The sequence below is a fragment of the Fusarium venenatum genome, assembly GCF_020744135.1.
Source record: "Fusarium venenatum strain MPI-CAGE-CH-0201 chromosome Unknown EDB82scaffold_3, whole genome shotgun sequence".
Classification (NCBI taxonomy): Eukaryota; Fungi; Ascomycota; class Sordariomycetes; order Hypocreales; family Nectriaceae; genus Fusarium; species Fusarium venenatum.
Genome location: NW_027072131.1, coordinates 3,933,670 through 3,953,606, shown reverse-complemented (window position 1 = coordinate 3,953,606; position 19,937 = coordinate 3,933,670). Strand labels below are relative to the sequence as shown.

General features: G+C 49.6%; 6 protein-coding genes across 6 annotated transcripts; 3 read left to right on the top strand and 3 right to left on the bottom strand.

The window, feature by feature from the left end:
* Window positions 1–860: 860 nt before the first annotated feature.
* On the top strand, window positions 861–3,587 carry EDB82DRAFT_245192 (GMC oxidoreductase-domain-containing protein). The gene is made up of 10 exons (XM_065607299.1): window positions 861–1,182; window positions 1,233–1,413; window positions 1,463–1,489; window positions 1,543–2,201; window positions 2,254–2,287; window positions 2,345–2,534; window positions 2,583–2,697; window positions 2,745–2,846; window positions 2,895–3,123; window positions 3,181–3,587. The coding sequence occupies exons 1-10, from the start codon at window positions 1,006–1,008 to the stop codon at window positions 3,498–3,500; spliced, it is 2,034 nt and encodes a 677-aa protein (XP_065463999.1). The 5' UTR covers window positions 861–1,005; the 3' UTR covers window positions 3,501–3,587.
* Window positions 3,588–4,075: 488 nt separating this feature from the next.
* On the bottom strand, window positions 4,076–6,192 carry EDB82DRAFT_245171 (major facilitator superfamily domain-containing protein). The gene is made up of 4 exons (XM_025727606.2): window positions 5,586–6,192; window positions 5,352–5,534; window positions 4,443–5,305; window positions 4,076–4,392 (listed from the first exon to the last, which is right to left on the bottom strand). The coding sequence occupies exons 1-4, from the start codon at window positions 6,001–6,003 to the stop codon at window positions 4,144–4,146; spliced, it is 1,713 nt and encodes a 570-aa protein (XP_025582056.1). The 5' UTR covers window positions 6,004–6,192; the 3' UTR covers window positions 4,076–4,143.
* A 1,846-nt stretch (window positions 6,193–8,038) lies between these two features.
* Window positions 8,039–9,832, bottom strand: EDB82DRAFT_245137 (pyruvate kinase). Its single transcript, XM_025727605.2, has 2 exons — window positions 9,286–9,832; window positions 8,039–9,238 (listed from the first exon to the last, which is right to left on the bottom strand). The coding sequence occupies exons 1-2, from the start codon at window positions 9,735–9,737 to the stop codon at window positions 8,068–8,070; spliced, it is 1,623 nt and encodes a 540-aa protein (XP_025582055.2). The 5' UTR covers window positions 9,738–9,832; the 3' UTR covers window positions 8,039–8,067.
* Window positions 9,833–13,277: 3,445 nt separating this feature from the next.
* On the top strand, window positions 13,278–13,961 carry EDB82DRAFT_506811 (uncharacterized protein). Its single transcript, XM_025727604.2, has 4 exons — window positions 13,278–13,300; window positions 13,367–13,442; window positions 13,514–13,556; window positions 13,612–13,961. The coding sequence occupies exons 1-4, from the start codon at window positions 13,295–13,297 to the stop codon at window positions 13,748–13,750; spliced, it is 264 nt and encodes an 87-aa protein (XP_025582054.1). The 5' UTR covers window positions 13,278–13,294; the 3' UTR covers window positions 13,751–13,961.
* On the bottom strand, window positions 13,962–16,344 carry EDB82DRAFT_506810 (uncharacterized protein). The gene has a single exon (XM_025727603.2). It carries the CDS (start codon window positions 15,990–15,992, stop codon window positions 14,091–14,093), a length of 1,902 nt encoding a protein of 633 aa, XP_025582053.2. The 5' UTR covers window positions 15,993–16,344; the 3' UTR covers window positions 13,962–14,090.
* Window positions 16,345–17,176: 832 nt separating this feature from the next.
* Window positions 17,177–19,679, top strand: EDB82DRAFT_245076 (WD40-repeat-containing domain protein). The gene is made up of 4 exons (XM_025727602.2): window positions 17,177–17,392; window positions 17,464–18,420; window positions 18,472–19,063; window positions 19,113–19,679. The coding sequence occupies exons 2-4, from the start codon at window positions 17,506–17,508 to the stop codon at window positions 19,577–19,579; spliced, it is 1,974 nt and encodes a 657-aa protein (XP_025582052.1). The 5' UTR covers window positions 17,177–17,392; window positions 17,464–17,505; the 3' UTR covers window positions 19,580–19,679.
* The last annotated feature ends 258 nt before the right edge of the window (window positions 19,680–19,937 follow it).

Genomic DNA, 19,937 nt, shown 5'->3' with positions numbered 1-19,937 from the left:
GTCTGAGAGTGGGTCAAACATGATATGAAATATTCAAATTATTATGTCCTCTGGTCAAGTTGTGTCGTGTCTGACCAGGGTAGCTCTGGGGAGGATAGCTTTGACAAGGGTAGCTTTGACAAGTCGGCGCCCGTAAAAGCTGGGGAAACGTCGTAATCTGACATGCAACAGCAAAAAAGTCTTGGCTTTGAGAGTTTGGTTGGTCGATTGTTGATCATCAACAGTTTAGTCTGCCTCGGGACAAGGGAAGTTTGGAAATTGCCTGATCAAGGTGACTACATTATACAGTATGTATATGCACATGCAGGCAACCAGACCAGACAAAGTCCTTGTTTTTTTTATTACTTATCCGGTGGGGGGATCAGACTGAAGATCGGATATCCATTTGCGAGTCAGCAGAATGTCTGTGCATTGTCTGTGAGTTGATGAACATCAAGAATTTGAAGTCCGGATATCACGGAACTCGACAACATCAATTGATTCTGTCACTCACTCAATTGAAAACTAAGACCCCTAAACTCCTTTAGTTTCTAGGTAAACTTTCTCTTAATAGAAGAAGATACCAAACACCCGGGTATCGTTAACCCGAAGGCCAAGCGGCAAAGCAGATGATATCCTGGACATGCAGGCCAAGCAACAGCTCCTCCCATGAATATCACAACTACGTCGCATACACCCAAGAACTGATTGACAGGCAATGAAACCATTACCCACAGTGCTATTACTCCAGATGACTTTATGATGCATTTGCCTATTGGTGCCCGCAATCTTCATCGAGAGGGGTTCGCAGATGTTGATGATGCTCCTGCCAGCATCCGTTGGATATCTACACATCCTTCGGCGTTCGTTCGGCATCTAGACTTGCGTTCAGATCGATATACCTTGCTTCAGTGATCTAGTCAATGTCTTGACGTGTGTATAAATAAGCTTGGTGTCGTCCACTCCTTCAACAGCCACTCAAGCAGAGTAGTATCTCTCTAACTATCTCTTCAACAAACTTTCACCATGGCGTCTTCCAACTCGTATGCGAGCCATGCAGGCACTTTGCCTGAGGAGTTCGACATTATCGTATGCGGCGGTGGCTCATGCGGCTGCGTAGTGGCTGGAAGACTTGCCAACCTCGACCACAACCTCAAAGTCCTGCTCATTGAGGCTGGAGAATCAAACTTGAATAATCCCTGGGTAAGCAATCGATTTATGGGAATCTCTTAACGTTACTAACGCTTCCATAGGTGTACAGACCTGGTATTTACCCTCGTAACATGAAGCTTGATTCAAAGACTGCATCATTTTACAAGTCGCGTCCTAGCAAGCATCTCGCTGGCCGATCCGCGACGGTTCCCTGTGCTCATATCCTTGGAGGCGGCTCGTCTATTAACTTCATGATGTACACTCGTGCTAGCGCCTCAGACTGTAGGTAACAATATCCTTATCTAGGGAAGGAATACTAATGTAGGCACAGACGATGACTTCCAGGCCAAGGGGTGGAGTAAGTCTCTTTATTCACAACTAATATCATATCAGTCTTGCTGACAACTGCAGCTACCAACGAACTTCTCCCACTCATGAAGAAGCATGAAACTTACCAGCGTCACGCCACCAACCCCGAAGTCCACGGCTTCGAGGGTCCAATTAAGGTATCTTTTGGAAACTACACATACCCTATCAAGGATGACTTCCTCCGAGCCGCCGACTCTCAGGGCATCCCCTTCGTCGACGATCTTGAGGATCTCAGCACCGGTCATGGCGCAGAGCACTGGCTCAAGTGGATCAACAGAGACACAGGCCGTCGAAGTGACTCTGCTCATGCCTACATTCACTCCACTCGTGCCAAGCACAGTAACTTGTACTTGGCATGCAACACCAAGGTCGACAAGATCATCATGGAGAATGGCCGTGCTGTTGGTGTCCAGACCGTTCCCACCAAGCCTCTTCACCCGAACCAGCTCCAGACAAGAACCTTCCGTGCCAGGAAGCAGATCGTCGTTAGCGGTGGTACCCTTTCCTCACCTTTGATCCTCCAGCGCTCTGGTATCGGCAACCCCGAGAAGCTCCGCGCTGCCGGTGTCGAGCCCAAGGTCGATCTTCCTGGTGTTGGTCTGAACTTCCAGGATCATTACATGACCTTCTCTGTTTACCGAGCAAAGCCTGAGACTGAGAGTTTCGACGACTTTGTTCGTGGTGACCCTGAGGTTCAAAAGGTAAGATAAGATGACTCAACAGGAGAATGGCAGAAATTAACCATGAATACAGAAAGTCTTTGACGAATGGCACAGCAAAGGAACAGGTTAGATTCTAACTCTTGCGCGTCGATTTGTTTGGTAGCTGACTTTGATTGCTGCAGGGCCCCTTGCCACCAACGGTATCGAGGCTGGTGTCAAGATCCGACCTACTGATGAGGAACTTAGGGAATTTGAGAGGTGGCCCACTCCCCGCTTCACTGAGGGATGGAAGTCCTACTTCAAGAACAAGCCTGACAAGCCCGTTATGCACTACTCTGTGATTGCTGGTTTCTTTGGTGACCACATGCTCATGCAAGTCCCCTTAATACGCCAAACTTCATAGAGACTAACAAGATATAGGCCTCCTGGAAAGTTCTTCTCCATGTTCCACTTCCTCGAGTATCCCTTCTCTCGTGGTTTCACTCACATCAAGAGTGCTGATCCTTATGACACTCCCGACTTTGATACTGGTTTCGTAAGTCAATTTCACTCCCAATTTGTGCAGCGTCCTAACAAGACTAGATGAATGATGAGCGAGACATGGTCCCTATGGTCTGGGGATACATCAAGTCGCGTGAGACTGCTCGTCGCATGGACGCCTACGCCGGTGAAGTCGAGAACATGGTAAGTCAATTTCTCACATGCTATCCGACCTTTTACTGACTTTATCAGCACCCCTTCTTTGACTACGATAGTCCCGCCCGTGCTCATGATATGGACCTTGAGACCACCAAGACATACGCCCTTCCTGGTAACCTCACAGCTGGTATTGGCCATGGAAGCTGGTCGTCTCCTCTCCCCGAGGCAGACCGCAAGCCAGGCGCCAACATTCTCAACTCCAACAAGGCCCATATCCGAGAGGAGCTCAAGTACAGCGAGCAGGATATCAAGGCCGTCGAGGGTAAGTCACACCATTTGTCCCATTATTTACTCCGTCACAGTCACTAACTATTCACAGAATGGGTCAAGCGCCACACCGAGTCTACCTGGCACTCCCTCGGAACCTGCTCCATGGCTCCCAAGGAGGGCAACAGCATCGTCAAGCACGGTGTCCTTGACGAGAGACTCAACGTCCACGGCGTCAAGGGACTCAAGGTTGCTGATCTTTCCATCTGCCCCGACAACGTGGGCTGCAACACGTACTCTACTGCTCTGCTCATTGGCGAGAAGTGTGCTATGCTTGTTGCTGAGGACCTCGGATACTCGGGCGAGGCTCTTGAGATGAAGGTCCCTACTTACCAGGCACCTGGTGAGCTTGAGGTCCGACACCGCCTGTAAGGGATGGAAGAGATATTTTGTTACTTGAGTTGTCCTGTTTGACGGCCAAGATTGGATATAGCCGATCTAATGTCAGTTTAGCGATTAATTGATTCATGTTGATGACAAGTGGAATGAACCAAGATCACCGCGCCTATGTGACTGTCATGACTCGTCTTGGCGTATGAGTTTTCATCAATAACAACCCCTGGGAAATACCTGTCTAAATGCTGCCCTAGCTGCTTCCCTAAAGCAATTCTCCAAATGTTGGTCTAACTGATGGTTTGAATCAAGATAATCACTATCCATTCATCAAGTTGCCTTTTTAAACCAACGGCTGCTAAGAACCTCCATACCGCCAAAAAGCTTGAAAGGGCGTTATGCATGATGTCCCGACGTGTACCGACGTGTCAGTGGTATGGCATTTTTCTTCGTGACTCGGGGAAGAGTAAATTGTTGCCCTTGTTGGTACAGAGGTTTGTAACAGACGTAGTTATTGAAGTGGCTAGAAAGCCACCGTGTTAGAAGATGTGCACAGAAGAGGAAGGAGCGACCTCCTTCCCTTGCACCATTCCACGGTCAAACATCTATGCACCAAATCATTAAATAAATTACATATGCAAAATATGTGCTATCTTCTGTTCCGACCAAGACAATGTTCACCTTATAAATCCTTAATCTCAAACTTCTTTCTCAAATGCTCACCATACTTAATGAACAGCCATGGCGCAGGAATCAGCGCAGCGGCGATAAATCCCAGCAGACTGTTTCCCCAACCCATACCGAGCTTGTTGTACATGGGCAGTCCAGCAAGAGGGAGTACTGCTCCAGCGATGGATCGCATAACAGCGTTGGCGGCGAGGGCTGAGGCTGCGTAGATAGTGAAGGTGTCGATCAGATACATTTGCAATGACTATATCACGTTAGCGTTCCGATGTACATGTATGTCTCTGATATACTAACCATAAAAATGACAAGGTTTCCGACGCCGATAACACATGTCCCCAGAATAGGCGCAATCCAGTGTGTCTCGTACTCGGCAGTCCAGCCATAGATGAAGAAACCAACAGGAAGTAGAATTGCTCCGATTCTAAGGGGTGGCAGTCGATACTCAGGCTTCATTATCTCAGATAGTTCAACGATGCCCTGCTCTTTAGCTTCTGCCGCCTTCTTCTTCATATACTTGTCGCTTGAGACAGAGAAGTAGGCCACGCCAATCAGACTACCGACTCCCAAACCAAGGAACGTGAGACCGGCGTTGACCGTGTTGAAGTGGTAGATGCGCATGAAAAGCGGCGTGAGACTTGTGAAGAGAAGATACAGGTATGCATAGGCAAGACCAACATATACACCACAGATAATGCAGATGGGTGAAAAGGCGAGCATCTTGAAGGGTCGCAGAATACCGCGCTTAAAGTAGTCGGCTGGACTCAACCCAGCATCGAGTTTAGATCGTAGACGTTCATTGCCAGTCTCCTTCTGGAGTCTCTTCGTTTTTCGGGCAAGAATTACAGGTGCATAAGTCTCTTCAGAGGCGAAGAAAAACACAGTCGACAAAACGCCAGACGTGATGGCAATGATCCAAAACACCCAGCGCCAGCCCAGAGCATCAGTTACAACACCGCCAACCACAGGGCCGACGATGGGACCCAGAAGAGGTCCAATACTGAAAACGGCCATGGCTGCACCGCGCTTCTCCTGGATGATCATATCGGCGATTGTACCACCACCATTCGTGATGGGCGTTGACCCGAATGTGCCGCTGAGGAAACGGAATGCGATAAAGCTGCTCAACGTAGGAGCTTTGGCGGAAGCAATGATAAATACTTGGGGCTGTCAGCAAGATTCATCATGTGAATGCCTGCGACTTACCAATGAAGCCGACGTTACAGCAGTGATACACTATTTGACGTCCATAAAGCTCAGAAAGAGGCGCGAAGAGCATGGGACCTGCTGCAAATCCCAATACATAAACTGAGACACAGAAGGATGCCAGTTCAGGGCTTGTGCTACCAAATTCGACCATGAGCTGTGGAACTCCAGGCGCAAACATTGCTAAGTGACTGGATTAGTCGATGACTGAGACATGGGATAGGGCTCACTTACACGAAGCCAAGGGTGTAACAAATGTCAAAGCCGACACCAAAACACAATTGAGGACCTTTTTCCACGTCGCAAAATTGTACGGGTTCTGTCGATCCTTGTCACCATCCCACCAGACAATGTCACTCTCACTCTGTGTGTGCGAACCGCCCTCCTCCTCGTCTCTTACATCGCCGCCCTGTTTATCTGGATCTAGAGATGCTGCTCCTCTACTTGCATGGCTGGGGCGTCTACGGCTAGCGAGACTACTTCTTCGACGCTGCTCGTCCGCTTCGGTGGGGATGAAGCCGATGTTGCTGGGGATGTCGGCATCGTGGCCCTCGGCTATGGCCTCCCGGGTCTTCTCTTCTCGTGTCGGTTCACGCGTGAGGGGATGGTGTTGATTATGGGACTCTGGATGAGTCTGGTCGTCTTTGCTCATTTTGAAGTAGCTTTGGAAATTCCGTTTTGGGTAACTCCGCGTATCCGAACGCGCAGTTTCAACTTCCCCAGGTTTTCGCGAATATTCGTAAAATGTAATTCAGTGGTCCCTCTCCACTCAAGCAGATCAGGGTTCAAGTCCACAGTAGGCAGGGTAGGAAGACTATTGTGTAGTCGGGCGTTTTGAAGACAGGATAATAATAGCTGAACCAAACTTCAACTCGCAAGATGATATAGTTCCTATTATCGACTGATATTTCAATAATCCATTTGGACAACGGTCAAAATATGCAATGCGGGTAAGGAAGTGGGAACCGAGTGATATGAAAGGAGAAAAATGATCGTGAGAGAAGACAACAAAAACATTTACCATCCATGGCTAATCTATAGCCTGAACTGATCCGATGTAACCAGGGTCTAATTCGCCCATAAGAAGGGAATTCGACTCTATCTGATTCAGTCGGTTGATGATCCCCTCTTCCAATGCAACGAACCTCGGTCGAAGTACTTCCTCCCCTCGATTTGGGCTATATACCCGTCTTCTATCCATCCACACTAGACTAAAGAGGTCTTCGCTTCTCGCAAAGGGTCTTTTTTTCATGGGGGTTGTTTAATTTCATTGGACAGGGGCATCCGACGTCGCAGAGGGACTTTGTTTCGGCCGAATCGATGAGAACTTGTCCGTGATATTTCCTGGTTATACCCGTCGCTTTGGGGGACAAGATACTCCATGATGGCTTGTGAAGGGGGCCCCAGGGTATCAGAAAAGCTGACCGCTGGGAGCATAAGAAACAAAATTAGTAGGTCACTTTATGCTCCTTAGACTATGGCTCTTAGTTTATTTATTTTTATACCCTAAGACTTAGGAGGCCGATTTTTTTGCTACGGCATTTTCCCCGCGGTTCTCATTTTCTGAGCTGTTAACACAAGGGATCAAGTCACTTAATCATTTGCTTTTACCGCTAGTCAACCTAACCCCGAGGCAGCCGTCTTCTCGGGCTATCAGTGAATGGCACGCATTCTGCTCCAAAACCTCGTACGGCTGTATGGCTCTAGCAACTCAATGATGCCCAAAGGCCTGGACTGACATATAAAATGACTAAGAAATATTAGGATACTCAACCACAGTACAGTAAATATAAGCACGGAGCGTATAGATGAGTAACAGCATCTATCTTACTGACGGCTGTTGGCAAGCAAACGTGTACCAGCTTGGTTATACCTCCACAGAACGTAAAGTTCACGGCTCGACCCGACCCGTTGGACCATTAGGATGCAAGTAATGCTACCAACATAACCCCTGACACGCACGACAGATCCTTCCATATCTTTTCAACTTCCACTCCACGGAGCCGTTAATATCATTGCATACCAATTAGATTGGCGCATCACTCGACTCGACGCTTGAGTAGCATGTAGCGTGTATGAAACAGTTGGTCAAAGCATAGACAACTCTGTTCCATCATGTCATCTCTCATGACAAGCTGCAGTTCCCACTACGAGGCTCCTATTTGACGCTCTTGCCTTGTAATTGTGGTCCAGTTAAAGGGCCGACAGACGAGCCTCAAAATATCGCATCATGCCAGAACGTGTTGAAGCAGATATCACACCACAGTCTAACAGGGACCGCTGCTATCCTATAACGTCGCATCGCCAGGGTCAGGGTATGATGATGCATCTCTGAATCAAGACATTAGTCCTGTTTGAGGGCCTTTTTATAGCTCCGACCTTTAATCCCTGGCTGCTACATGCTGCCTGGCGGCGAGTCTTTGTTTAAAATGCATCTGTTGTTCTGATACCAGATTACAATGATTAGGCTCACGGCCGGCCCTTGCTCGGATCAGATAACACTGACTCTTTTATATCTTCATGTTTCAAGCACAAGTTACATCACAGTGGTTCCAAAAATGAATTGTATAAAGGGTCTTGCCCTGTTTATTCTTTACGTGACTTATTCGTAATCCAGTACCCTGACCTTGGAAACAATCATTGCCCTGTCTATCATTAATTTGCGCATTAAACAATTCACCATCACTCCTGATCCATCTTAAAAGACTTTTTTCCTTTACTGAAGCTGACCAATGCCGAGGTGCTCGGGGTCGGCCTTGACAATTCGGAGGGTGTTGGTGTTACCCATGCCGCCCTTCCAGCCCTGGACAACGACGACAGTGTCGCCGGGGGTCAGGACGTTAAGCTCGAGAGCGTTGTTGACAGCCCACTTGATTCGGCGGTCAACATCCTCCTGCCAGTTGACCTGAGCAAAGTCGGGCTTCTGCTCGGGGAACAGGAAGGGGTAGACGCCACGGTACAAGTGAGCGAATCGAGATGTTGTGGGGCTTCGGGTGACCATGAAGATGGGGCAGACGGGTCGGTACTTGGAAAGCATGCGGGCCGACTCGCCGGAGGTGGAAAGGACAATGATACCACCGGCACCAAGGTCGAGAGAGGCGCGGACAGCGGCCATGGCACAGGACTCGACAGTGCTGACGGGGCGCTTGACGAGAGTGCACATCTCCTCGAAGTGGGAGACATAAGGGATGGTGTTCTCAGCCTTGAGACAGGCCTCGTGCATCTCCTTGACGGCCTCAGAGGGGTAGCTACCCTTGGCCGTCTCGCCGGAAAGCATGACACAGTCGGCACCGTCAGTAATGGCGTTACCGACATCGCTGATCTCAGCGCGGGTAGGGCGGGGGTTCTTGATCATGGACTCGAGCATCTGAGTAGCGCAGATGACGGGCTTGCCGGCAAGGTTGCACATGGCAATGAGCTTCTTCTGGGCGGCGAAAACCTCAGCAGCGGGAATCTCGATACCGAGATCACCACGGGCAACCATGACACCGTCTGTGGCCTCAAGGATCTCGCGGAAGTTGTTGAGACCTTGTCGGTTCTCGATCTTGGAGATAATCTGGATGCGCTTGCCCTGCTCGCCGAGGACCTCACGGATGTCGTGGATATCCTGAGCGCGGCGGATAAATGAAGCAAAGACCATGTCGACGTTGTTCTCGACACCGAACTTCAGATCGGCCTTGTCCTTCTCGGAAAGAGCAGGCAGATCAACATCAGTGTTGGGCAGGTTGACACCCTTCTTGGAGCAGATAGCACCGTTGTTGCGGGCCTTGACACGGATGGTCTTCTCGTCGACAATCTTGAGGACATCGAAAGCGAGGACACCATCGTCGACGTAGATGATACGGCCGGGCTCAATGACGCTGGTGATGTTCTTGTAGTCGACGTACCTGAGAGAGTTAGCAGGTGATAAATACGTCATTATTGGGTAACTAACATGTTCTTGTCGTCACAAGCGGTGGCATAAGCATCATCGGTGGTGATGTTCATCTCATGCCCGACGCTGATGGGAATGTCCTCATCGTTAGGAGTGTTACCAGTTCGGATCTCGGGACCCTTGGTGTCGAGGGCAATGGCGACGTTGCGGCCAGGGTGGGTGGCCTCGGACTCGCGAGCATGGTCAATGACGGACTTGTGGTACTCGTATGATCCGTGAGAAAAGTTCATGCGGACAACGTTAAGACCGGAATCTCGGAGCTTGTTGATGGCCTCGACAGAGTTGGTCTTGGGGCCAATGGTGCAGATGATGGAGGAGCGGCGGTAGTTGCGCTCAGGTCGGAAAGCGGTGTCAAGCGAGGCAAGCCATGAGATCTTGCCTCCGAATTCGAGGTGGTCCTGAGCGGTGGTAGCCATGACGCTTTTGTTTTGGTTTTCTGACTTCTGAGGCATTGTGAATGTGGTTAGCAAGTTGTTGGTGGGAGAAGAGCTTGGCGGGGTAGCTCTGGCTGCAAAAGGAATGGAGATGTGAAGAGACAACAAGTGTGGTGCAGTTTGAACAACCACCAAATATATATATCTCAGCGATTGTAGATCGCACTATTGATAAGAGGGGATATCAGGCTGTTCTGCGGACACTTGCCATGCAGGCCAACGGAGACTCTTTCGTGTGTAGGAAATACATGGGGCTAACGTGGGATCTGACGTTAAGTGACGTGGTGGGAAAGGCGATAGGAATGGGGCGTGGTATTTTGGTGGGCAGAGGCATTCGGCGCGATGCAAAACGGCTGGTATGGCTAGTGAACAGGACACAGGATGACCCATGAGCTCAACAGATGGGCCGAGTTGATAATCGTCAGATTGTCGCTAATCGGGCCAGAAGAACCGAGAACAAATCCGACCGCTGATAATTTCTGGGTCTCGAGAAGGACTTTCTGAAGCATAGCCAGAAAAGAGACGAGAAGTGCATCTGCCAAAACCGGTATTGCCACGGATTCCCTATCGCCATTGCCAGAGAATCGCAGAAGAGTGGGATCTCAGGGCCCAAGCCACAGCAGCCGTCTCCATCCAGGTGCAGCACAGAAGCAACGGTAGCATGTCGACTTACAAAGGGATATGGAAATCGTTGTACGAGTGTTGCACCGTACGATAATAATCCAAAAGGATGATATGATCAGAGGAGGCAGAGGAACGTGCGCTCTTCCTGGTATTATAGGTTCGACGAAGGAGGGGGCTCGCAAAGGTCGAGGCGTAGAGGGGTAAGTGGAGGTAAAGCTGTTTGACGTCGAAGGTCAAGAAAGGATGAGAGATGAGAAGGAGAGAGAGGAGAGGAGAAGAGAAAGAAGTAGAGTTGGTGTGGTGATGATAATAAAGACAAAAACCACAGCAAACCTACGGCCGAGACAAGGCAAGGCTAAATTCCTACCTACACGCTGCACCTACCGCTTTCATTCGAAAAGGGAAGGGTACTTGGCTCGTCCCTCCCCAATCAACAAACATGTGTACCTCCCCAAGAAATTTGCAGCCATCATGACTGGAGGGGTAAGAAGCCAAGCCAGGAGTAGCGCTACGGAGTACTTGCCTCAGATGTACTTAGCATGGATGTAGATGGCGGATTACACAGTCTGAGCTCTCTTTTTGCCTGTGGTTGAGATCCATAGGGAGGAGCTCTTTTTTTCTTTCTTTTTTTTTCTTCTCTCATTCTGGCGATCTGGTTCAAAATTATGGGGAGCTCTGACACCCCGCCTCCCGTGCAAGATGAAAGTCAGATGTAGATTGTAACAGTAAAATTGCCTAAATTCAGGAGAAAGCCTATACCATCTGAGGCTATAGCTATATCATCAAGTTTCAAACAAATTTCCAAGTAGAAACTTGTTTGATATTATTATCGTGGCTTCTCAAGTTCTGTTACAGTCGCAAAGCTGTTGTGTCGCCCCCTCTATACCTCCGTCGCAGCTCTCCCCCACCAAAACTCGACCCCGTTATCCTTAGGTGGCTTTTTACAAGCAGGGGCAGGGATCGAGTAATTGTTGTAGTGGCTGGGCCTCTCGGGGCAAAGCACTCCGCCCACTACTGCAGCTCCTTGTTGTTTGGCGAACTGCAAAAACATCTGCCAAACTGACTTGTAAATTAGCCAATATTTCAAGGGTGGGTTATCATACAAAATCCGTTAATCCTAAATGGCTGCGTATCTCTTCCTAGTCATGATCAACACTCTTTCGCCTCTAGACGCGCAACAACGCCATGACAATCCCCCGCTCAAATGCTGACTGTCTCTTTAACAAATCGTTGAGTCACCCTGTGCAGGGCAATTGCATGGTGCCAACAGCCCGAGTTGGAGACGTGAAGCGCCCTCTTCAACGAATGAGACACTTGGTCGTTCCTTTTTTAAGCATTGGCCCTGACCTTGTTTCGCAACGCCCTCAACAACGGTTGTGAAACTTTGCTTAGCTTCGAATCCAATCAGTCAGTTGTTTGACAGGGCATGCTGCTACGATTGGGTCGAGGTTTATGTTACTATTGCATATAAGTAAGGAGTCATCATGACTAGATACACATTGACTCCAAGGGGACAGCTCCCTTCCTGTATAGGCAGGCGATGGATTATTTTTAGGGTGACTGTCATGACAAGTGTTTCGTTTGTTCTTTTTTAAATAAAAGACTTCCAACAAGAGGTCATGTTTATGACGCGAGGGAATTAACGCATTCTTATCTATCAATCTAACCTATCAAACTGAACCTCAACATTCTTCTGTCTTGGCTTTCTTTGGTTCAGCCTAAGTTCAGAGTTTAGTCTAATCATCAACCTACAGGAGAGCTATCATGGCCGCAGAAATCACCATTGGGTTCAGCTATTCGAGATAGACCCCCATCTCCTGACTAATGCATCTCAGGTCTCTGACCTTGACACGGCCTGTGGCTGACCGACATGTCTTTTCAACAGAAAAATAGACCAATGTAAAACCCACCCTGAAGCGGCCCCTCCCTCACCCTTTTAGGCACGAATGAGGTTTCAGACACGGCTCATTGCATTGACTAACGGCATTGAAACGATGTCGTTCCAGATATCGGTAGATACCAAGCTCGGTGAGTAAACTCTGGTTGTCAAAATTTGGCAGCGCGGGGGGCGCGCAAAAAGAGGATACCAACTACGCCCAAGCATGCTGTTATATGCCGCCATGCTATCTTATGCCTCATGGATGAGGGATTATTTTTTGTTTTGCTCATTGGGCTCTGACCTTTGACTCTGACTCCGACCTACCCCCTTGCTCTTCTTGGGATAGACACGGCGATGCACTCGGCGAAGTCTCTCTAGACCCTTGAACCCCTCTCGTGTCCGGACCTCGAACCTGTCCCACGCAGATATTGACATGAAAAAAAGTTGTGGGTGGATTTCCTATAATAACGCCGGAATGCGAGCGAACAAGCGGTTGCTTCTTCTCGGCGACTACGAGACTAGCGGCGGCTGTACGTCGCAACGTGCTGTGATGTAACATGGTAATTGAACTCCATTGATCTAATTGAGTTCGATTCAAGCGCATTTCCGTATCAGTATATTCCGCTTTGTCAAGTCCGTATAAGCGAAGTATATTGAGTTATTTACACGACAGATTCGAGTAAACATCCATCTGGGGATAGTATCATGCCAGTATCAGCCATTCCGTCTTCAGCCTAGTTATCTTTGATGAATTATTGCCAATAATATCTGAACCATATGTTCGCATCTCAAATGTCTTGCATCTTCACATCCACAATCAAAACAGATCCAATTCCAACACGTGATATGGCTCTTCCCCGGAGCTTTCTGCGCCGGGCTGCCGGACGACTCCACTTCCGCCTGGTTCCCGAGGCGGGCTGTGTCGCATGATACTGGACTAAGCCAAGGTTGATCGATCAACGACTCCATTCACGAGGTTGCACACCGCGAGATCCTACAGTACAATCCGAGACCAGACCGAAAGACCAGACGATTTTTAATTTCCAACAACTCATCTTACAAGACTTGCATCATGGTGGTAAGTATCTTCTGAATCACCCAACCCCCCCGGAGCTATGCCCTTGTGGCTAAAGACTCCTCACAGCTCCTTAACCTGCTGACTTTCGGACTCTGGTCAAAGGTCGGACGGTTGACACACTATGCTTTTGACGCTGTTCTCTGTAAGTTGAACTCACATCGCTGCTGTCCAATAATGATAGCTTTGCGTGTTGTATGGGCTAACATCTCCCAGTCTCGGCTTTCCTCGCCGGCATGAAGCGATCAACTGGCTTGACGTAAGCTACAACGCCCGCGCACCCCCCCGATCATCTCTAATCATCAGAAAAACAGCTTCAAGACCGATAGAGTCGCTGGTGAGAACAAGGAGTTCACTGGCTGGATCGACAGATACCTCGGCGTTGGTGAATGGGTTATGGACCAGTCCGTTGCGATTGCTGGATCCAGCGGTTACTTCGAACGAACCCGATGAGAGACGAGCCGCATTCCCACCTTCAAAGATATTGATACCATGAAAATCTTCACTCAGACTCGACCGCGGGATGCGATTGAAGACTTGACTTATGAGCGCGAGGAATGGACCAAGACTGCCTGACGCGAGAGATGACGCGCTGGATTTCACATAGGCGTTCGGATATATATGACTATGCATGTGAATTGGATCAACGATACTAAATTAACGAAGCCATCACTTTCTATGCTGCCACCGTGTGAACCTTCCTGAAAGCTTTGTTAAGCCCGCCTCTTACCTAAGTCATTATCCATAAGCGCTATTTACTCATAAGCATTGTTACCGCCGCAACCTCAGCATCCTATTCAATCTTGTTCGAATCGTGAAGCTCTGCTAAGAACTCGGCTGGTACCTCATTATTTCCTGTGCTGCCTCGTGTCAAAACCACACTCTGCTGCTGGGGACTTTCCGGAGGATCATGATCATGGTCCTCCATTCGAGAGACTAGCAAGTCGGCGGGAACTTCGTTATCGCTCTCATCGTGACTTTCCGCCCGTTCCTCTTGGCTCACTTCCTCTGTCTTGTCTGCGGAATCACTGTGCCCAGGAAAATCGATTGCAGCGGCAGGTTCAGGGAGCCCAAGGGTGTCTCTCAGGAGAGCCTTGGCTTCGACAAACGCCTCCAGCTCAGCACCAATTGCGCATATAAGAAGATTCCAGTGCTTTGATTCAGCCAATTGCAATCGCTTCTGTAACTCCTGGACGACATCGTCCATTTCAGACAGCTGACTTTGCATGGCGGCTTGTTGAGGCTCTTCATCGGCATCCCCAGCCTGGCTAGCCTTCACAAGCTCTCGCAGTTTTGCCTCAAATTGTGCGACCAGCCCAGTGACATCAGACCATACTTCTGAGCCTTCAACTAAAGCCTGGCGATCTTCTGAAATTTGCGCCTTGCGGCGCTCAAGGGCAGTGATTTCTCCTTGCCACCACGTTTTTGCCATTTCCACCGTACGGCGTTCGGGGCGGAGTTGTAAAAACTCGGTACCTCGCAAGACATCCATGTTTTCTTTCTGTCGCGAGTTTTCGCCGTGACCAAGGGCATCGACATCCAACGGCATGACTGGCGGCGTTTGCATCAATGTTCTAACCTCCATATCGACGTCTCTGCCAGCTGCCCTGTATCCACTCAAACCTGCCTCTCGTCGACCTTTGACATCTTCCATCTTTTCGCGTACCCATCTACGGCGTCTCTTTGCTCCAGCGAGTTTTTCTTCGAGACGTTGAATATCGTGGTCTAGTTCTTGCTGTTCTGCTTGCAGCGATCGGAGTTCTTGACCCAAAGGCTCCTCCTCATCGTCTTCCAGCGCATGAAGTTCGGAGTAAATGTCGTCCCGTCTCTTACTCATCTTATCAAGATAAGCCAACGCATCTTTTCTTTGCTCTAGGGCAGTGCTCAAATGTAAATCTTCCTCGGTCTTTAGCTCAGACAAGGCAGCCATGGCACGTTGCAGGCCGACTCGAGCCGACTTGAGACCACGAGGCTTGTTTGACACAGGCTGCCTCACGGGGATAACATTTCCATCTGCTGTAGACTGGGTGGGTCTATGTAACGAGTTCATCATGCGAGACTTGGATGTAGCCGTGGAATAAAATGTGCTCTCTCCTGTCCCTGTGTCACTTCCAAAATTGCTTTCGGATCCTCCCTCTCCACTGCCAGCAATCAGGCCTGACGCTTGAAGATCCAAGAGTTGCTGGATGTCTCGTTCAAGGGCCTTTTCTCGTCTCTGTAAACTTCTCCATATTGAATCGAGACGTGGTCGATTATCCACATGCTTCTGGCTCTGGCTACTCGACCCAAACCTACTGGCTGAAATTAATCCATAGCCCCTTCCGTTATCGCCGTGACTTGACACTGTAGATTGCCGAGATGTGTGTTGATTCATCATGACAGACGATGCGATCGGAGGCGGTGGTCCTGCAAAGATTGGTTTAGATCTGGTATGAGGAGGGGAATTGGAATAGCGATGTTTGCTATCCCATGAGGCAGGTGAAGAAGATCGACGAGTAGATGTAGCTGATGCAGGTTGCGTGTTCTTTCTAAGTCTAGGGCGAGGGGTTTCCTGGTCGAAGAGAACGTCGTCACTCCTGGGTTCCAGCTCATCTAAATCATACTCGCTGACTTCTCGAATCGGAGGGCTTCGCAAAGGAATGGATATTCGCTGACGGGGACTAGAGATGCGATCGAACATTGAAGGCGAAGACATCTTTGTCCGCGAACGGCTGCCTTGGGGAGCGAGTGTGTGTAGTCGCAATATTGGAGGTTGTCGCAAACATTCGTTGGAGGTCGGTTAGGCGCGGCGTGATGCGAGAGAAGGCGGGAGCTGTCCAAAGTCGGTCCTTTGCATTCATTCAAGTGTATCGAAGCTCCATCAAACTGGCGATGGGTTAAGTAAAGTTGTTAGAGTGTATCAAGGCCATAGGAATGGTAGAGCTTGGCCTTGGGAAGCTATGGACACGATCTAGGGTTGGCATGTGCCCACATGGGGTGCACCTGCCATGAGCTGCTGAGATCCACAGGGCGGGGAGTGGACCTGTACCACTTCAGCGTCACGGGCTTGTCTTCATGTGATGGAGCATTTATGATACATGATGCGTGCACCACTTGAAGTAGTATATAACGTCTATATCGGCCAACTGGCACTTAGGCATATATAGAGGAATGCAGATTATGAAGCGATTCCATCTCACAGTCAAATCAGGCTCCAGAACTGGAATCAGATAACAGTACAAACCTGCTCAAAAGTTACGCATGAAAGAGACCAAACATTTAGATTGCAGTATAGTCATTGTCGACTAGAACCTGCCCTTCACCAAACACCGTTTAGTTGCGGGAAACCTTGTGTTTCAGACTTCACACCTCTCGAATCTGTTATGATGGATGTAAGCCATGAGTCCCAGTTCGAAAGTAGCAGGTAGGCAGGTGGTTAAATATGGTTTGTTACTTGTAGCTGTTTACTAAAAAACATCATGCTCTGTCATATGATAATTCCTATGAGAAAGCTTGAGAGACAGCACAATCTTATCTTTGTTCTTCAAACCCTTCGTCTTACATCCTGTGTTCAAACGGAAGAAACCCGTCTCTCATCTCAGCCATCAGCCTACCGGTTAACCCCCTTCTCCAAAACATAATCGATCAAGGCCGAGCCAAGCCAGACTGGATCAGCCCAGACTTGTCTTGTTTGCGCAAGCAATATCCCCGTCGCATTCTTTTCTTACTTACCAAAACTTCCGCTTCGTCTTTTCCTCAACCACCAGAAACGCTAGCAACGTGATCTTGTTCTTTGGGTACTACTTGAAGCAGGGCGTTTGCTGACGTTTTGACTTTACAAAGGCCAAGTGCCGACGATCATCCTCGGGCCAGATGTACTGTAAGGGAGAGTTGCTTACTCCACCGCGATTTAATTGACTGCAACATTCAATTTCAATTGTCGCTCAAACCTTCTTGTTTCATATTCTACTACTTCTCTTACTCGCCTCAACGTTGCGGCTGCTGTTGCAGTTCAGTCGTTACACTCTGCCCCCGGTACCAGGCCACTGTACGGCTTGCCGGGTCAACTCAGAGCATACAAGACAAAATCTTGAGTCGACCCGTGGTACCAATCAGGCAAGCTGGTTGGTTGTTTATTTTTGGCGCCCCAAGACTAAAGGTCAAGTTTTCTGATAACCTAACGCCAGGTCCGTCACTGAACAGCCAAGAAACAACCAAACCATCCAATCATGAGCCAATCACATCAATTTCCTCCCTCACTGCGTCAAATGCAGGTGGGCTCCATGTCTGCTCCTCGCGCTGGCGCTGGCTCTGGTTCTGGCTCAGGCTCTGGATCCGGCCCTCAACCCCATCCCCAGCACGACGAATTGCACATGTCGGGCTTGAGCCAAACTGGTGCTCCAATCTCCATGTCGCCTCAAGAATACGAAAATCCTCCACAGATCAAATTCGAGTCTTCGCCCTCAAACTCTCATTATAGGAACCCATCCAATACTTCGGTGCCCAACGTTCTCCAACCCGCCGGTGGCCTGTCCGCTCGCGGCGCCCCAGCCTCGCCCAACTTGCCCTCGCCGATGCAACAGTCTTCTCCCGCTGCTTCATCCGTCCCTCACCAGCCGCCGTCGCAAGTTCAGCAGCAACAGCTCCCTCATCACTCCCAGCAACCACTGCAGATCCCCTCGCAGCACGGCCAGCCTACACGTGGATATTCAGGCTCTCCGTCCGCCGCAGTCGCGAGCAAACCCCCGCTGAGTATGTCTCACAGCTACTCTCGCTCCAGCCCAGCTGCTGGCTACGATGGCTCCTCTAGCTATCACGCATATACTCCCACGACGCCTGGCGGTTCTACCTCTTCGCATCTAATGTCGCCAATCGATACCACCAGGTACAATGCTCCAGGATCTCAGCGCAACATCTCCAACACCCCGCTTGGCCTAGCCGATATTCGTCCCCGCGCCGATTCGAGCATGTCGGATGGCACTGGAGCTGCCATGGCCTATGACGCCAACAATGCTCAACCAGGAACGAGCAATTATCTTGCGCCTTGGGCTATTTACGCTTTTGACTGGTGCAAATGGCCGGCCCAGGGCAGTGGCGCTGGTAAACTCGCTGTAGGGAGCTACTTGGAAGATGGACATAACTTTGTGCGTTACACAAGGCGACAAATTCGCGTGTCCAACTGCTGACTGTTATAGATTCAAATTCTTGATAGTCATATCGCACCGACTCCTCAGGATGTCTACACTCCTGGCTCATCCAAGTTTACCATGGAGTTCACCAAAGCTGCCGAAGCTACCCACTCTTACCCTGTGACCCGCCTATTGTGGGAGCCACCTTCGTCGCAGAAGCAGTCTACTGACCTTCTCGCAACTTCGGGTGACCACTTGCGATTGTGGTCACTTCCTAGTGAGAACCCTTCTACGCCCAGTGGCACAATCGGCCGTCGCGACAATGCCACCACCAAGTTAACTCCTCTCGCGTTACTCTCCAACTCCAAGACACCCGATCACACTGCGCCTCTGACATCGCTCGATTGGAACACCGTCTCTCCCAGTCTTATCATTACGTCCAGCATAGATACGACATGTACCATCTGGGATATTCCCTCACTCACGGCCAAGACTCAGCTCATTGCTCACGATAAAGAGGTCTATGATGTTAGATTCTGCGCCAAAAGTGTGGATGTTTTTGTCAGTTGTGGTCAGGATGGTAGTGTCCGCATGTTTGATCTTCGAAGTCTGGAGCACTCGACAATTATTTACGAGCCTACAGGCAAGGAAGAGCGAGGTAAGCCATGTGCACATTTGATTTATACTTTATATTGACCTTGAAACAGATCCCAACGGTGGTCGTGTTAGTCCAACGCTGGCTCAGCAAACGATGGCCAATCCTCCACCGCTGCTTCGTCTTGCGACTTCACCTCACGATACCCACCTCCTTGCCACTTTCGCTCAAGACTCCAATGCCATTCGAATCTTAGACGTGCGACAGCCGGGTCAGGCCTTGCTCGAGCTGCGCGGACATTCTGGAAACATCAACTCCATCGAGTGGTCGCCCCATCGACGAGGAATGCTTGCTTCAGGCGGTGACGACTGCCAGGTCCTTTTGTGGGATCTTTACAACTCTGGTCAACCCATAAACGGTACCCCCCAGCAAGATAACCCCAGGAGCCCTGTTGCTAGCTGGCAATGCGATTACGAGGTTGGCAACTTGGGCTGGGTACCCCAACTTCCCAACTCCGAGTACGGCGAGTGGCTCGGTGTTGGCGCAGGACGTGGTATCTGGGGAACAAGAGTCATGTAAAGGCATAGTCATTGGCAGGCTGATGTCATTTCTAATCCGTGGAGCACGGTATCTGACGGTTCTCCAGAAACCTTGCTCGAATCACGTAGAATGACCACTTGAGGGTACGGTATATTGCATTCTGCAAAGCCTGGAGTTATTGTTTTGGCGGTTTTGGAAGTTGGCTTGGAGCATCTGCAACATTCTCTAGTTGCTGGGATCAAAACGTGGCGGTAGTTGAAGGGCCTTGATTGATATGAAAGAAACACGAACCCGTATGCTGAAATTTGCGCTCCCGCCGAAGGCAGATAACTCGAGTTATGAAAGGCGGAAGAGTTTGGAAAACAGTCTGTGTCATTGCTACGATAAGGCGTGGGTT